This window comes from Oreochromis niloticus, linkage group LG15 (assembly GCF_001858045.2).
Source record: "Oreochromis niloticus isolate F11D_XX linkage group LG15, O_niloticus_UMD_NMBU, whole genome shotgun sequence".
Lineage (NCBI taxonomy): Eukaryota > Metazoa > Chordata > Actinopteri > Cichliformes > Cichlidae > Oreochromis > Oreochromis niloticus.
The window spans coordinates 31,967,650-31,986,110 of record NC_031980.2 but is presented as its reverse complement, the minus strand read 5'-3'; the positions used below and the strand labels follow the sequence as shown (position 1 = coordinate 31,986,110).

The 18,461-nt window shown below is 39.6% G+C and overlaps 2 protein-coding genes across 2 annotated transcripts; both read left to right on the top strand.

Moving 5' to 3' along the window:
* Positions 1–1,562: 1,562 nt before the first annotated feature.
* LOC100710945 (interferon-induced protein 44-like) lies at positions 1,563–7,880 on the top strand. Its single transcript, XM_019346244.2, has 8 exons — positions 1,563–1,793; positions 4,046–4,562; positions 5,365–5,413; positions 5,723–5,918; positions 5,996–6,148; positions 6,249–6,420; positions 7,146–7,246; positions 7,354–7,880. Exons 1-8 carry the CDS (start codon positions 1,578–1,580, stop codon positions 7,546–7,548), a joined length of 1,599 nt encoding a protein of 532 aa, XP_019201789.2. The 5' UTR covers positions 1,563–1,577; the 3' UTR covers positions 7,549–7,880.
* Positions 7,881–11,618: 3,738 nt separating this feature from the next.
* On the top strand, positions 11,619–17,928 carry LOC109194892 (interferon-induced protein 44-like). Its single transcript, XM_019346242.2, has 8 exons — positions 11,619–11,943; positions 14,206–14,710; positions 14,870–14,918; positions 15,190–15,385; positions 15,483–15,635; positions 15,736–15,907; positions 17,154–17,254; positions 17,340–17,928. The coding sequence occupies exons 2-8, from the start codon at positions 14,239–14,241 to the stop codon at positions 17,568–17,570; spliced, it is 1,374 nt and encodes a 457-aa protein (XP_019201787.1). The 5' UTR covers positions 11,619–11,943; positions 14,206–14,238; the 3' UTR covers positions 17,571–17,928.
* Positions 17,929–18,461: the final 533 nt, after the last annotated feature.

Here is an 18,461-nt window from a genome sequence, read left to right as displayed (position 1 = left end):
TGAAAGCACATGATAGGGTGGGGCTAGCTTTCACAATGAGCTCACCCGAAACCTTGGCTGATTGTGACCTACATCCGTTTTCACACCTTGGCTCATCTCATTAGGTAGAGGATCATCAAGGGGTCCTTTTGTCCCTCTCGGGGGGACACTCCTACAGGGCTTAAATCTGGGACTCTCCACCATTTGACCCTAGAACTGAAGAAGCTTCTTAGATGAGAGGTGAAACGTCTTCAAGCAACTTAAAAAAGTCCAGACACTTTTCTTTCCAAGCTCCTTAGTTTATCCTTATTACTATTATTATGTGTGCTAGTTTATATTGTATATATTTTTTAATGAACCGTCTTTTTAATTTAATAGCTGAAGAACCAGTAAGATGTGTCATTCTTGAGAAGAAGCTGGAAAACTGCAGCATGTGATGATGCACGGATCAGTTTGTTTCTCATCTCACACTCTTAAAGTGATCCTTATTATTTTGGGAGAAGCAATTAAGATCAAATGTCTCTAACGTTCATTTCCTCCTGTTCATGTTATTATGAATATAAATGTTCAGAAGTGAACACGGTTTGCTTGGAGCACCGTGTAACAGGAGCTTACAAGTGGACCCAAGTGCAGACATCAAACGGAAACAGCGATAAAGTTTAACAGGCTCACTAGACGCACTCGGATCATGACGCACGGGTGCCAAGAAGATAAAAATTAACGAAAAAGTTCAGAGGAGGTGTGTCTTCCATGAGTTTAACTAACGACTTATGTTGTATTTGTCTTGAACTGAAAGGAAATGAAATAAAAACATCAGACACCGGGTTTTATTCTAGGAGCTTTTCTAGTTGGACACTTTCAGTTTCATTTCTTTCGAAAGTGGTGCCAAAGTTGGAATTTGTGTCCTCGCGCTCCGGGAGCGCGCATTGGGCAGGGAGCGCGGACCCAAACGTTTTCTTTTGTGAGAAAAGTCGTTACATTACCGTTCAGTTTGCAGGTTACAACAGAAAATTGTACATTTATCATTCTCACGTGTATGGAAGCCCTTTTCCGCCACTGAAAAAACCAAAACAAGTATCCATAACTCGAAATTTCGACTTATTTTCTTGAAATTTCGACTTATTAACTCGAAATTTTGAGATACACGTGGTATCGACGGGATGGGACGTTTTGTCTGTTAAGAGGATAATCCCCTCCATGTAAACTCGATTCATATAAACTTTAACACTCAATATACCACATCCTCAACAAGTAAACGGCTTCGTGTTCGTTTCCAGACGTCCTAGAAATATGCTCTGATTGTTGCACCAAAGTTGTTTCTGCTGGGTACAAAAATGCACCTTTCTAAGAGCACCAATGAAAACAATTGTGTGTTTTATTCTTCTAAAATACTTCTGTAGCTAAAACACAATAATAACTTTATTGTATATTTACTGTATATTTAAGATTATATTAGATTATAATTAGTTAATGCGATTGATCATAGTCTTTTTAAGTCTTTCTGCCCCAGTCTTGCCTACAGCCTACCCCTATTTGGGCAGAACAGATTCTATCAGATCAGTTCACTTGTTGAGAACGTGCTGAGTGTTAAAGTTTTTATGACACACAGACATGATTGTCCTCTTATCAGGCTAAACGTCCTCGTCTGCGCTCCGTGCCCAGTGCGCGCTCCCGACGCACGGGTAACAAACTCTGCCGGTGTTTGGCACAACACCTGGAATAACTACCTTGGCACACCTGTCTGTAGTCCTCCATGCGTTTACAGCACGGACCGCGATCCCTGCTCACATTCCCTCGTCCGCCTGGAACAGGAGGTAAAAGCAGAAATGTTAAAGAGCTTAATGAATTTAACTTAAAATTGTGCCTGTAAGATTTTTATTAACTAAAGTTTTCCTTTCGGGATAGTAACAATACTGATGTAGTTGCGTAGAGTAAGAGTAGAGTAGTAGCCGCTGCTAAAGTCACAAATTCAATTCTATTTATATAGTGAAATGTACGCATTATTCTAAAAGCAACCACTGCAAATGTGTTAAAGGATTCCTGATGGAGTGGGAGAACAAAACGTGCTCATCCTTATGCCAGTCTGTCTAGGAATGAAACTTACGACATCGTTACGTTAACTCATTTTTTTCTGTTGAGACCAAAGTAGCAACATACATTTAGATTTGGTTCTTTCAAGAAACAAACATCTGAAGGCAATAAAGAAGGAAAATAATGATGTATGTTGTTTTTAAATGTAGCTACTTAAGTAGAATTTTACTTGAGGAGTTTTTTTCTGACAACATTTTAATTTTACTCCCTACATTTTTAAACAAATATCTGGACTCTCTGCTCCTTCCATTTTCAAATAAGGCTCCTTAGTTTTGGTTTAAGAGGAGTTATTATTTTCTGTCACTGAGCCTTCAAACACCAAATAGTCTCACCGTGTTTTGCTAGCTAAAGGTGCAGCTGCTGTATTTCACAGGGAAAGAATAGAAAGAGACAAACTGAGGTAGACTAACTGTGTTATTTAAAGGTTACATGAAAATAGTTAGTTTGCTATATATTTCTATATTTCTGTACTGTGATGGGTTTAAAGTAAACAACAGTGTGTTGGACCAGTGCATCCATCTAATTGATGGAAATCACCAAGGAGAGCTCATGAAACATCTGCTCACATCTGGTTGAATTCAGGTGTGTAAATCCACATGGAACAGCAGGTCAGCTGATCACAGCCTGTACACTAAGAATATCTACTGGAGGTCTCAATAGAAATTATTGTAAATTGTGATTCTTTCCCTATGCCAGAGGTTCCCAAAGTGTGGGGCCCGCCCCCTAGGGGGGGCGCAGAGCCCTTGCAGGGGGAGTGTATGAAAAGAAAAAAAAAAAGGGCGCTTGGACACTGTGGACAGGTTTTTAACGGGGCTCCCACATAAACGCAAAGCAGGAGATGAAGCATCGCCAAATATGTTTCCAAACCAACTTCCTTCCAAGCCAAAGACAGGAAAATATGGTGAAGCATATCTTCCCTTTGGCTTCACCTGCACAAGTGCCAAGATAGGTCTCCCCTACAAAATTAGTTTCCCTGCGTCGGGAGCACGCGCTGGGCTCTCCAAATCACGGACAAACAGGATCCCACATTCTTGATTTTTAGTTCACAAACACTTCTTGTAATAACTAACTACTCCTGACATTTTGGACATGTTAGCTCTTTATGCAGTAAAGTTACAGTGGGATACAAATAATATCAGGCTGATCCTGCCGTAATTTGTTCCCCCGGTTCAAATCACGGACAAACAGTATCCCACAGCTGTTTATGTGTTTAAACCCATTTTGCACAGAGAGACATTTTTTGAAAAATGTATTGATAGCAATGTTGAATATTATTACACAGGAAAAAAAACCAACTACACGTAAAATAATCACACCGTGACACCTCTGCCTTTCTAAGTGGAGGGACAGTAACTGCGTGTGTATGTAAGCGTGTAAAACCTGAAGATAGTCAGATTAACAGTAACAGTATTTTGTCTCTATCTGCCATTCTGCAATTCATCTCATGTAAACAATAACGTGGCACACAGCGTGACGTGAAAAGAGGCACATACCTTTGACGTTGCGTGACGAACTCTGTAATCCTCGTCCACACGTAAACGCAAAAAAGGAGTTTTAAATAATCTCCGTTTTCGGTGAATCGCAACGCCGTTTACGTGTGGACGAAAAGCCCAAACGCATAGAAACAGCTGAGTTTTCAAAAATACCCGTGTAGGTGTGGACGCAGCGTAAAAGAGTTAGTAGTATATTTTATTACTACCTGTAATTTATTGCCGTTTACTTGTATTTGCTTAATTGTTTACTAAATGTTTGAGGTGTGAAATAAACCGCAATGGAGTTTGTAAACAAAATATGGGTGTGTGTGTTTGGAGGATGTGTTTGGGGGGTTAGGTGGTGGGGGGGCGCGAACATTTTTCTTGTAAAAAAGGGGGGCCTGGCAAAAAAAGTTTGGGAACCACTGCCCTATGCTGAGCCATTAAAACTGATTTGGGGGTTCATATAGATTGTGTTTGTCTTTTTGTGATTGATTCCACAGATTCAGTCACTTTCTTTACTGTGCTCAAACAACCAAGAGTCCAAAATGAACCCCAGACTAACACAAAGCCAGCAGAGAACAATCTGCACTCAGCTGGGAAGAGCCAAACTAAAGCTGCTGTACAAGGCCAGCATCCACGGCTTCACCGGTGCAGCATTTCACCAAAGATGTGACGACCGCTCTCCCACTGTGTCTGTGGGCTACAACAACTCTGGTTTTGTGTTTGGAGGCTACACCAAACAACCTTTTAGTCAGTCTGGACAGTACGTGAATGATGATCAGGCTTTTCTTTTTACATTTAATGCTGAAAACCTCATCAAATATCCGGTTAATAATTCTGCATATGCAGTGAAAATGATAGCTAACACTGGGCCTTATTTTGGAGAAGACTTGGTTCTTGTCAGTGGAAGCCAAGCGGTAACGTACAGCAATCCAGGAAATTATTACAACTTCCCTGCTGCAGAGATGTATGGCAATGATCTCAACCTAACTGAGTGTGAAGTCTACCAAGTGGAGGGTAAGTGTAACATAAGGCATCACGTAGTCATTTAGCTGTTGCAGATAAGTGTTGATAAATTTGATATATCACAGTACAAATACTACAATATGCCAACACCCAAGCATGATTACTAACAGACCTGCTGAATAATGAAATCACTTAATTTAAAGATGTCTGAAAAAATGAAGTAAGCTAAAAGATCTCAAAAAGCAACACATCACAAAACAATAAAGAAACTTGAGAAACAAAGTCAGTGACATCTAAAGTTGGGGACTTGAGTGAACCACGGTGAGAGCCATTATCCACAATAAAATAAAATAAAATATATATATATATATATATTTAAAATTGACAGCTTGATGAGCCACAAGACGTTTGGGAAACTATTTTGTCAACTCGCAATACAAAAAGTGAACTTTTTTGAAGATTTGAGTCCCGTTACACGTGACATAAAACTAACACAACATTTCATAATAAGAACATGAAACCAACAATCAAACATGGTGGTGGCAGTGTGATGGTGTAGGAATGCTTTTGCTGCTTTTACTTCAAGACCGGTACTGTTTTCATAATTGATGGAATCACAAGTTCAGCTCCCTACCAGAAATCCTGAAAGAGAATCCCAGTCATCAGCTCATGCCATGAAGCTCAAGCGTATTTAGGTTAGCAGGGAAAAAACAGCAAGTCCATGTCCAAATGACTCAAAGCAAAATGAAGGCTTGGGATTGGCCCAGTATGTATCTGCAGATCTAGAGAGTTGAATTTAATGTCTTTATTAAATTCAATAACATTACTGTATCATTTCTCTTTTATCTTTAAGGAAGCACTGAACTTGAGAGGCCATGGAGGACTGTAACCTGGGAATCTAAGTAAGTCTGATGGAGCCAACAACTGCCTGATGCTTTACACACAATGTATTTTAAAGAGTTTGATCGGGAAAAAAGCAATAATCTATTTTTGAACTGAATGCAGTTACTTTATCCACACTTAATGACAAACAAGCTATATTTGAATGTCATACTCTACAAAGTATTTAAGGTGGCATCCCTGCAAAATACTATGCAATACTGTTTGCCATGTTACCATGTTTTGTTTTGGCTTTACACTAAACATTACTGTTACATTCAAAATTATTCACAATTAAAATGTTAGAATTATTTATGTCCTTGTTTGTACAGGAAGAGGACGGAGCTGACTGAGAGCATTAAAAGCTACAAACCCACAGTCAGCTCTGTGACTCAGCCTCGGGTTTTGCTCATTGGACCAGTTGGAGCTGGAAAGTCCAGCTTCTTTAACTCTGTCAACTCTGTATTCAGAGGCCACGTCACCAGCCAGGCCATATCTGGCTCCTCCTCCACCAGCCTCACCACACAGGTCTGCTGTCTGATGATTTCCACTTATTGTGACTGATTTCAGTGGTCTGTCACTCATTCTCATTGTACTGTAAACAGTTTCGCACTTACTCTGTGAAAGCTGGCCGTGAAGGGAAACCTCTGCCAATAATCTTGTGTGATACCATGGGACTGGAGGAGACCAAAGGGGCGGGGCTTGACATTGATGACCTCAGCAGCATCCTCAAAGGTCACCTGCCAGACCGTTATCAGGTGCTATATCACATCAGCAGGACACTGAATGTATGAAACACTGATTTGTCAGCAGTCGACTCAAACTGTGTCTCTGTTTCTCCTCAAATGTGTCATTTAGTTCAACCCTTCAGCTCCTCTGCATCCTGAGGCCCACGGCTATCGCACATCTCCTGGACTCAAGGATAAGATCCACTGTGTGGTCTATGTTATTGATGCTTCCAAGGTCTCCATCATGCCCACAGGGCTGGAGGACAAGCTGGATGCTATCCGCAGAAAGGTCAACCTAATAGGTCAGTGCCTGAGGTTTTGTCATATCTTTGGGGGATTAGACAGTCTATGTGTAAAACAAATGAAGACAAAAATGCAATAATGTAAAAATCACTGAAAATCTGTTTTTATCTGTGCAAGTTAGTATATTATGTGTTGAAATTGGACATTTTTTCCTTTTTTAACAAAAAAGATATGCCAAAAATATTTTTAAAAAAGCTATAGGTGGACCAGTTTAACAGCCATGCATGGACTGTAGACAGGCAGAAATGAGCTTAATAGAAAACAAGCCTTTATTGAGTCTGATTGCAAAAGTGCAAAGTAATCAAAAAGGAAAATAACACAGGAAGAAGGGCAGGAGACAAGAACTAACTAAATGTAAGAGAAGAAGAGTGACTGGCACAATAAGATGGAAAGTACAGAATACAAAGATGCAGATTTCACACACAGACAGGGAGACAAGACTGACTACATACAGGGGACTCTAGGGAGGATGCACAGACGAGACTAAGACAGAGTGGACACGAAAGGAAACAAATTTAAACAGGGAACTTGTAGCTACAAGCATTATTAACTAAACTAGGAAAATTCACAACACGACAGAACTCTGCACAAGTGAGCCGGAACCATGACAGCAATTTTCAACTTCATTTCATATCTTAAACAACTCAAAGAATTTGGATATTCCAATAACAATCCAATAGAAATCATTATGTCAAAGTGATCTTCCTGCTCATTTTGTTTCCAGGTATTCCTCAGCTGGTCCTCCTCACTAAAGTAGATGAAGCCTGCCCCTTGGTGAAAGAGGATGTGAGAAACGTTTATAAGAGTGGCTACATTAAAGATGTGGTAAGCATTTTTTACTTTTTTTTAAACTGCTTTTTAAATTTATTTTTTAGTAATAAACGTTTTATATGAGGGTAGTAATACTTTTTTCTCTGTGTTCTGTCATACAGATGCAGGAGGTCGGCTCTCGGCTCGGTGTGCCGTTGTCCTGTGTTGTTCCGGTGAAGAACTACAGCGAGGAGTTGGAGTTGGACATGAATTGTGATATCCTGTTGCTCAGCGCTGTCATCCAGATGCTTCGCTTTGTTGATAATTACTTTGATGAGCTCAGTGACCGAATGAGTAACATGCAAACCAAAGACTAGGAGAAGACTGAGGAGATGATGTAATATTCTGAGCAGCTTTCCTTTCAAATGATTTAATCATGTACCTGCAGGTGATCCTACTGAGTACTAGTTCCCTTTGTTAACTGGGGTACTTGAAGGGAGAAATTAGAAGCTAAACTACTAATTTGAAGGCTTCTTATATTGTGGTTATTGGGAGATATAGTATCTGTACTTTGTCTGGGGACATCCAGTTTCTCCCTCCAAAAGTTTGTTGAACTGGTTCTTAATTTTAATTGAGCTCAGCAACAGAAAATAATGACATTAAAGGTCATCAGTCTCAAGATAATAAATTATTTTGAACATTGTTATTACCTCTTTTTCTCCATGTAGCTGAATATTTCATCACAAGTTAATAGATTTAATAAACTAAATTACTGTTAACAACCCCAACTCCTACATGATGTTTTGGTTTAACATGAAATATTTCAGCACTCTGTGTAATTTTTTGCCTGCAAGGTGCACATATGCACAAAAGAGAAACACTCAGTATAGTGTATTATTTTTGGAGCAAGTTGCATCTGGCTTTTGGAATTTAATTTGTGCATAAAGTTACAATTTCTGTAAACAAAATGTAACTTTATTGTACTCAAAATGGTGCAAACACAACAACACACAACAACACTCAAACACAAACATTTGTGGCATCAATAAAAGACATGTATTGATAGCTTTTTCTCTTTGTAAGGTGACCTTGGGTTTTAGAAAGGCGCCCTCAAATAAAATGTATTATTATTATTATTATTTCCGGAGTTTAATAATCAACACCTGTGTTAAAATCTGAAATGCCTGTGGAGTTGATTTAAAATGTGCTCTGGCACATTTTTAGGAGTTGCTACTTAAAACAAGGAAAAAACAAATAGGAAAATAGGAAGCTGAAGCTTCAGTAACATGAGCAGAGATCATTAAGAGCCCGAAGGAAGACCACAAGAAGGGAGCAGAGGGTAGACTCTTAGGGCAAAGCTGACAGTATCAGACAGTTCAGTTAGTCAGTAGCAAATATTAACTTAAATGACTTTAATTAGAGGGCAGAAGGCGCCTGCATTCAAACACACACAGAGAGCACACATAGGATTGGTCAGAGTCCAAAGGCTGATTTTCTTATTAGCACCTACACTGTAGCTTATCAGTAAATGATTTACTCAGATGGACCACGATGATGGGTGATGATTTCCAGGTTTATGGTTAAAAATATGACCTATGCATTCAGGCTAAATGAAACTAGGGGCGTCTCCCATTTTGACCTCAGGCCATACTCGCGACAGATGTTTCTGTATACTATGCTGAGCTTGTTTCTGTGCTGCCATGATTAGTGCCTCTGTGCTGTCTTTCAGTCCAGGTTTGTCCAGCCACTGGTAAGATTTCTGGATGTCAGCCACCTCCTCTATCTGCCAGTGGTACAAACCATGCAGGGGCCTCTCCTTCCATGATGGTTGCTCCTCTTGGTCCTCTTCTTTCTTGGGTTTCTGCTGCCTGAGGTATTCAGTAAGCAGGGGGTTGGTTGTGACCATCTTCCTTAAGTACTCACAGATTTTCTTTGTTTCATCCTCTGATGATGGTTCTGACACTCACTAGTCCCCGGTTTCCTTCCTTCCTTCCACTTAGCGTACAGTCTTAGGGTGCTGGACTTGGAGTGAAACCCTCCAGCTCCAGGAGCTTCCTGGTCTTGATTTCAGTGGCTTCTATCTCCTCCTTTGGCCAACGTATTAATCCAGCAGGGTACATGATCACAAGCAGAGCGTAGGTGTTTGATATCCTGGATCGCGTTCTTTCCATTCAGCTGACTCCTGAGGACTTGCCTGATCCTCTACAGGTATTTGGTGATTGCGACTTTTCTAGCAGCCTCTTCGTGGTTCCCATTTCTGACCACCGACTCTTTGTTACCATTTGACTACATTTCTCTCCAGTCCGAATGACATTCCGATGTTGTTGATGTATATCCTCATATCCTCGTGGTGTGGACCAGTAAGTCGATGTCTCATTCACTCTTGGCATATGGCTTGATAACCCCCGCACACACACACACACACACACACACACACACACACACACCACCACCACGTTCTCCTTGCCCTCCTCTGTCTTCAGCCAAAAGTAAGTTTCAGTTTCCACCAGCGCCCTGCTGGTCAAAGCACCGCAGTGAGTTGTTGTTAACCTGCTATGGAAATCTCATTTTTAATTATCCTCTTGAAGGTTGTCAATTATGCCCATCGGTGTCCTGCTTAGCTCAACATCTCGAGCAATGGAATTCATTTTCTAAATTGTTTTTCTTCTCTTAAACAACTCTACAAGAATATCTAAATAAACTGACACTTTAATGTCATTATTCATATTTTACAACTATAAGATCATATAATAATTCAAGTTTTTTGTACTGTTCTCATTTGAAACAGTATGTTCTATTCCTTTCTCAGAGTGCTGGAGAAATTGTGCACTGAAACAGGTTAATGGACTTTCATTTTTAGCATTAATTAGTTTAAAACATTGATTGGTAAATGCTGCTGTTGTAGCTATATAATTAGTATTCATAAACTGTGTCCTGTTTGTGAAACTTGCAGCAGTTTTAGTATCTCTAACGTCATACCAATATAATGATTATCATTGCAATATCAGTGTTTGAACACAGGGTGGAGCTAAGTGACCAAGACAGATTAATCGATAGCTACTTCGCTTGTGGCCACAGATGCAGGCTGGATCTCTGTCATCAGGATCCCTCTCTGATTCGTCAGCTCCTGCAGAACCACAAAATATGAACTGCATGAGTTCTCATTCCCTTAAAGAATCTGCACAGTTGTTTGTCTTGTTATTTAAAATTAAGTGTAAGTAAGCAACACTAAAAAAATCATTTGCTAGTACAACAAGCATTTCTTATTCCAAGTTACTTTTTTAAGGGAATCTGGTTTTACTCATGATCTTAGTAAAGCTAACTACTTAAAGGTTACAGTAGTAGTGGATGTCCAGTGTAGCAGTCTTCCATATCCTCAAAGGTAGCTCTATGATAATGTATATCCTTGAAATCAAAACACAATTGTCCATTTGTCCCTCAGCTGGTAGGGGAACTTGTTTATAACGGTTAGCATGTTAGCAGACATGTCAAGCTCATATTTCATGGCTGTATAAAATGTACATATAAAAAACAACAATTATCCTCTGTCTGAGGCCCTCTTTAGGCAACCACTTACAAGGTTTGTGTGTTTGTTAATAGAGAGATACTTGATTTCCATCTTGTGTTCAAAAGATTTATTGAATGTCAGCACCAAAAGGGGCGTGTCCTTCCTGGGCTGGGAAGACAGGGTCAAGTTTATTTATGTAGCACATTTGCTTAACAATGTAAAATGCAACTAAAATAAGTGAAATGCAAAACAATGATGCAATAAAATATAAAAGAGAAAGAATAATGCAATAAGTCAATAAAAACGACAAAAACAACAACAACTAAGGCTGGTGAAACCAAAATGTTTGGGTCACCTGCTCAAAGTCATGAGGTGTAGTATCAAGAGAGCTGTGGTATAAGACTGGATTTGACTGTGTCTGTTATTATATGCGTTTCTCAATTGTAACAACATCCTTGAGGATTTTGTGCCTACAACATGATCTTTTTTTACTTTATAAAAATAAGACTCAAGTCAATATTTGCATTTCAATGCAATTTAAACAGGAAATGTAATCAGTCTTGTACAACAGTATGCTCTCTTTTATTTCTCAAAAACTTTCATTAATAAAGCTAAAACTCTTAATAAATCCATTATTTTTATTATAAGACTGATGTTTTTCTATCAGTCAAATTTTCATTCATTAAAACTTACTACACTCACTGTTTTGTTAATTAGGTAAAATTACAGTAGATTAAGACAATCACACATATGTGTTTCAGACCTGTCATCATTGAGATGCACAGGCTGTCTTTATAGAGAGTTGAGGTTACACGTGGCATCATCTTGTGTTCCCTCTTCCATCTCCATTATTATCTGAATAATGTTAAGGGAAAGGCTGACTTCTAATTGAGGGAGGAGATAGGTACTGCGAACAGGGTTAACAGGTTAAACCTGTCATTACGTCGGAGTACTGCTGACGTATTGGTGGTAACCTTTTGTTGTTGTTTCTCCTGAAATTAATACTCATAGTTTTCTAGATCAGACTTAGACCGAATGTACGAACATAAATCATTAACCCCACAGAGAAGTTGAAGCTGTAGTTTCTGTCATTGTTACTTTTAGATATTTTAAACTGAAAGGAGAGGCGCCACAAAGCACAGGCTTTAACAACACTGCACGTAAGGCGTTCAAGACATCCAGCTTCACTTGCACAGCGCACAGACGGCTGTCACACGTGTGATCTGCACAACCACGATCCCCGCTCAGTTTCTAACCACAGCAGGTAAGACTGAAAATATTAAAGAGCTGCATGATTTTCAGAACTTCGTAAAATTTTTGTGCGCTGGTTTTTGTTGTTGTGTGGAAGTGTTGTGTTAAACTGACTTAATGAGCCCAGTAATTTATTACTCTGACTTTTCATTTAAGCTTGTGGATACACTTTTTAAAAATATAACAAAAAGTACAAAGCGATACTGTAAGAAAGTGCAACGAGTACATCTGTGTTAAACTCATGATATTAGTGGGAGAAACGTTTGGCACAGTTTATAAGCTGGGTGTGTCTAATCCTTTTGACAGTTATATATAATTTTTTTGGCTGTTCCCAAATTCATTGGCTGCATTCAGTGGCGGTCCTAGCCTGTTTGGCGCCCCGGGCGAACACTCCCTCTTTGCACTCCAGTATGAACACCCATCCCCCAGCTCGAGGATCACCACAACTTAACCTAATAGACCTACACCTTAGTTCACAGATTTATTTTGTTTAGGGTTTATTTCTGGGATTTCACACAACCCAGGATTCAAATCATGAATACATAATGCGCTTGGATTTACAACATTATGAATGAAATGTGCTGTATTTGGAAGCAGCCGGCCCCCCTCCCCTTTCGACGGTTGTGTGTGAGACTTTAAATCATCAAACTGTAAATTATAAATTTTCAATTGTTATTGATCCCTTTACCCCTCGTCCTAAAGTGTATATTTATTTTCTTACTCTTCTTATATTTATTGTTTGTTTATTTGCACTGCTGTAACTGGAGCCTCGTCGTCTCGTCTCTCTATATACTGGACTGTATGTAGCGGAGAGGACAATAAAGTTTACTTTGACTTCAGCAGCAAGCAGGCGCACCGAGGGCTCTCACGCTCACTTTTTGCGTATAGAATTTCGAAAAAACAAAATTATAAGTCTGTATCAGCCATTGATCAGTGATCGTGACAAATTGTTTATTGTTTATTATTTATGATAATTAAACTGACCTCACAGCCCATTGTTCATTCAGTAACATCAGCCTGTTTAATCTTCTGATTGTTTTCCATTTTTGGAAAAATTATTTTTCTCACCCAATAATTGATTCACTTTAGCCTTAATTTGAACATAAGACTAAACATACAAACATAGGCTTAACATACAAAATGATCACATCTTTCTGGTTTATTTTTAGCTATTACTACATGATGTTGCTCAGACAGTTATAGTGGTTAAAAAATATTAATATTTGTCTCTTGTCAGGGTTCCTGGGTCGTTGACCCAGCGGTTTCAGTTTGTTCATGTTCAGTTTTGTTTGCCACATTCACTTTCTCACTTCCTGTTTTCCGTGCCAGCATACCGCCTGCGTATTGTGTTCCAGTTATTTCCATGTATCATTAGTCAGACTAAGTTCAGCTGTGTACTCACTGGTTTCTAATCATTCATCACCCAGCGTGTATTTAAGTCCTCAGTTCCATCCGATCGTTGTCGTGTCATTGATGTTGATGTTGATGTGGATGTATGTTCAGTTCAATCAATCAGCCAGCCAGCCGGTCCAGTCCAGTCCAGTCCAGTCAGCCAGTTAAGTTCAGTCACCCAGTCAGTCGTTCCAGTTCATGTTCTGTTCATCCAGCCTACCTACAATAAAACACCATTATCCTGCACCGTGAGTCCAGCGTTTGGGTCCTCCTTCTCTCATCCACGACACAAATCCTGATATCTCTGAGACAATCATAGCGGTATAAAGTGTTATAGAAAAAAATAATGTACTGAAATGCAATATTTGAGACAACTGAGTTGAATTCCAACACTGTCATTTTTTAAAAAGTATGTTTCTCAGATGCATCACCCCTATGAAACATCTCTATTTGCTCCAGTAAAAGTAAATCAAATGAGAGAAAGATTTTCAGTCAATCATGCTCTCCACCATGGCTGTAATTGCTACCAGAGCCGCTGAAAGGAACAGTTACAAAACCCCCAAAAATGGTAGCTCACCCCTGCTTGCGCCTTATCTTCTAGACAGAGTAGAATCGGCTACAAATTGGAACAATCTCTGATGTGGCTGGTTGTGTAAAACTTGGCTCATTATATAGGAGGTGATCCCCAGACTCGAGCCAGTCATCTGTAAGCTGTGGTGTTGCCATACCATATGACAAAATGTTCTGATTCACTAAGATCCAATCAAGGAATGCAAAGGGAGAAAGGAATTTTGATCATGGCCCATTTGAAATGCTATACATGCTGCAGTGTGGTGTTAAGCTTATGATGGGTTTTTATTATTTGTTTGTGTGTTTCTAATAGACTTCTCAGATTAAAGACAACGAGCTTTGAACTATGAACCCCAGACTAACACAAAGCCAGCAGAAAACAATCTGCGCTCAGCTGGGAAGATTCAAACTAAAGCTGCTGTACAAGGCCAGCATCCACGGCTTCACCGGTGCAGCATTTCACCAAAGATGTGACAACCGCTCTCCCACTGTGTCTGTGGGCTACAACAACTCTGGTTTTGTGTTTGGAGGCTACACCAAACAACCATTTAGTCAGTCTGGACAGTACGTGAATGATGATCAGGCTTTTCTTTTTACATTTGATGGTGAAAACCTCATCAAATATCCAGTTACTAATCCTCCATATGCAGTGAGAATGGTGGCTAACTCTGGGCCTTATTTTGGAGAAGCACTGGTTCTTGTCAATGGAAGCCAAGCAGTAACACACAGCAATCCAGGAAAGTATTACAACTTCCCTGCTGCACAAATGCATGGCAATGATCTCAACCTGACTGAGTGTGAAGTCTACGAAGTGCAGGGTAAATTATAAAAAAATCATATTTTTTTAAAATGTTGCAGTTGATAAATTTCTAATATAATAACAGAACTAGTAGTTCACTAAAACTGAGCTACATTATTTTTGGGGGATTTTGGCACCAATTTGAAATCACAAATAAACTTACTGGTTTCTTTAACAGGAACCACTGAACTTGAAAGGCCATGGAGGACTGTAATCTGGGAATCTGAGTAAGTTTAAGGAAGAAACCATCCTGCTTGATCTAATAACATTCCTCAGTTTTGCACAATATACTTTCTACATTAAATGTAAAGTATACTATTGAATACTTAGCATACTATGGTATACTAAATCCTTTAGATTTTGACAGCATCCATGCAAAACATGGAATATGTGTAACTGCAACTGCTTCTGTCAAAGAAGTAAAATTAGGAAAAATGGTTTTACTACTACGACTTCTTCTAAAATGGGAAAAGTTCTTTATTTCCTTGTTTTGTACAGGAAGAGGAAGGAGCTGATTGAGAGCATTAAAAGCTACAAACCCACAGTCAGCTCTGTGACCCAGCCTCGGGTTTTGCTCATTGGACCAGTTGGAGCTGGAAAGTCCAGCTTCTTTAACTCTGTCAGCTCTGTATTCAGAGGCCACGTCACCAGCCAGGCCATATCTGGCTCCTCCTCCACCAGCCTCACCACACAGGTCTGTGTCTGCTGTCTGATGATTTCCACTTATTGTGACTGATTTCAGTGGTAAAGTTTCAGTGGTCTGTCACTCATTCTCATTGTACTGTAAACAGTTTCGCACCTACTCTGTGAAAGATGGGCGTGAAGGGAAACCTCTGCCAATAATCTTGTGTGATACCATGGGACTGGAGGAGACCAAAGGGGCGGGGCTTGACATTGATGACCTCAGCAGCATCCTCGAAGGTCACCTGCCAGACCGTTATCAGGTGCTACATTACAACAGCGGGACACTGAATGTATGAAACACTGATTTGTCAGCAGTCGGTTCAAACTGTGTCTCTGTTTCTCCTCAAATGTGTCATTTAGTTCAACCCTTCAGCTCCTCTGCATCCTGAGGCCCACGGCTATCGCACATCTCCTGGACTCAAGGATAAGATCCACTGTGTGGCCTATGTTATTGATGCTTCCAAGGTCTCCATCATGCCCACAGGGATGGAGGAGAAGCTGGATGCTATCCGCAGAAAAGTCAACTTAATGGGTCAGTAGAGTTGAGTCAGCAAGGTTCCCGATAGCGTTATTGCAGCTTCCCACTCTCATTTTCAAGTATATTTTGTGACAAAGAAAAAGACACATCTACACTCACACACTCTCTCTCACACACAGTCACAGACACACACACACACACACTGTTGATTTATTCACCTGTGTATTTTTGAAGTTTTGTAGGTGCGGCAAATTTGTTTTCTTACAGGCGCGGCACATGGTGACACATTGTGGATCCTTTTATTACCCCCTGTTTTTCCCTGTCTGTCCTGCCTTAGACATTGTCACACTGTATACGACATATAATGTAATAACTGAAATAACACAAATAGAAATGAATAAATAAACAGATAAAATAAACACCTGAACAAGAGGAGCATTTAGAGAATTTTTAGATCTGATCTTGAAAAAGCAAAATGTGAAGCACAACACTGCATTCAGATCATTATTGTGATTGCAAACGCTGCCAGATAGGTCGGGATTTAAAGGGGAAAAAAAGCCAATGCTCCCCAAACCATACCTACCTCATTATCTGCCTGTTAAAATCAATGAATGCAAATCATTAAAAACCTGTATTTATCAATGCAAAGAAACATCTCAAATGTTGAAATTTGTCAAATTCTTTTTTTATTCAATAAACCAAAAATATAAAAATGCTGGCAGGCTAGTTTAGCAGCTGGACTTAAACCGTGTTTTTTGTGATTCATGCTGATGTGATTTGAAGTAAGCAGTTCCTCAAATCTCATCTGAATGTTACCATGTGTTTCTCCAAAACCTACATAAACACCTGTGAAGATTCCCGTTCCATAACATCACACAATAACATGATCTATCTCTCTATGACATAGATCATGATGTCAATGATTTCAGTAAAACTGGTCACACCACAGAACAATTTTCCTCTTCAACACAATTCATCTTAATTTCATCATGATGCAATTCATTATAAAGCCAGGGACAGAGGTGGCAGCAGTATTTTGGAACATGATCAGTTACAATAACTGGACAAAGAATATGTGGAAATGCTTTAATGGAAAAACCTTCAAAAATCTTCATAAAGACTAGATAACTATTGCTCAGAACCACTTAAAAAAGATAAATATGAAAAAATAATGAGTGACTCAAGACTCTTGCACAGCACTGTTTTGATGGATTATTCCAGATACATGATCTTCAGATACTGAAACCTCATTATAAGAACCTATCGTATTTTATCGGTCATCTTTCTGGTTTGTTTCCAGGTATTCCTCAGCTGGTCCTCCTCACTAAAGTAGATGAAGCCTGCCCACTGGTGAAAGAGGATGTGAGAAATGTTTATAAGAGTGGCTACATTAAGGACGTGGTAAGCGCTTAATTTTTTTTACTGCTTTTGTGGTTAATAATAATTAATAATAATAATAGTAGTTTCCCTGTGTTCTGTCATACAGGTTCAGGAGGTCGGCTCTCGGCTCGGTGTGCCGTTGTCCTGTGTTGTACCGGTAAAGAACTACAGCGAGGAGTTGGAGTTGGACATGAATTGTGACATCCTGTTGCTCAGCGCCGTCATTCAGATGTTTCGCTTTGTTGATGATTACTTTGATGAGCTCAGTGACCGAATGAGCAGCATGCAAACCACAGAGCAGAATGAAGTTAAGAAGCAGCTGTACCAACCCGAGTAGCTGATGAAATATCCCTGAAAATGGTTCATTTACAGCAAAAATAAAAAAAACCCTTAGTTTATTCATCATCAGTGCAAACAGTTGAAGGTTCTCATGGCCCTAGGATTTTGTGTTGTTTCTGAGTTATGGATTTTTCTTCATTACTGTGACTTTTGAGTTCCTGGTTATCGTACTGGATTGTGAGTTTTGAGTGACATCACCACGTTTACAGTTTTATTCTGATCATCTTTGAGTTTTGCTTGTTCTCTGTCCGACTGCCTTGATTACCTTTTTGTGTGTCTCATAATGAATGTGTGTTATTACCCTCTTGTCTTGCTCCATGCTCAGTCATCCAGTAAATCCAGGAAAGTTGATTCTGTTTCTGTTTGGACTGCTCTTTTATACCTTTTGAATTTAGTCTATTTTGGAGTTTTGAATCAGCCACAACAAAGGCTCACCTCTTTTTGAACATTCTGCCTCCATCCATCCATTTGCTTCTGCTTATCCTTTTCAGGGTCGCGGGGGTGCTGGAGCCTATCCCAGCTTTCACAGGGCGAGAGGTGGGGTACACCATGGACAGGTCGCCAGTCTGTCGCAGGGCTAACATAGAGACAGACAACCATTCGCACTCACATTCACTCTCGCATTCACACCTATGGGCAATTTTGGATTAATCAATTAACCTATCCCCTGATGGTGGAATTGAACTCAGGACCTTCTTGATGTGCGGCAACAGTGCTAACCACCGTGCCTCCATTGTCCTGTATTTGGGTCCTCATTTGCATAATCACAACAACGTTTTAGTATTCTGTCATTTCAGACACTTTACCCTCACATCAAACTCTGTAGTAATGATACACTAATGAGTAATGAGTTTTCTTTTATGCCTACTATATTTATATTAGACTGGAT

Bases quoted from the DNA above. Each gene is read 5' to 3' on its own strand.
- LOC100710945 (XM_019346244.2), top strand. From the start codon at position 1,578: ATGACACACAGACATGATTGTCCTCTTATCAGGCTAAACGTCCTCGTC. The intron at 1,794-4,045 runs GTAAAAGCAGAA...TTGATTCCACAG, and splicing joins TCGTCCGCCTGGAACAGGAG to ATTCAGTCACTTTCTTTACT. The intron at 6,421-7,145 runs GTCAGTGCCTGA...TTTTGTTTCCAG, and splicing joins CAGAAAGGTCAACCTAATAG to GTATTCCTCAGCTGGTCCTC.
- LOC109194892 (XM_019346242.2), top strand. From the start codon at position 14,239: ATGAACCCCAGACTAACACAAAGCCAGCAGAAAACAATCTGCGCTCAG. The intron at 14,919-15,189 runs GTAAGTTTAAGG...TGTTTTGTACAG, and splicing joins ACTGTAATCTGGGAATCTGA to GAAGAGGAAGGAGCTGATTG. The intron at 17,255-17,339 runs GTAAGCGCTTAA...TCTGTCATACAG, and splicing joins GTGGCTACATTAAGGACGTG to GTTCAGGAGGTCGGCTCTCG.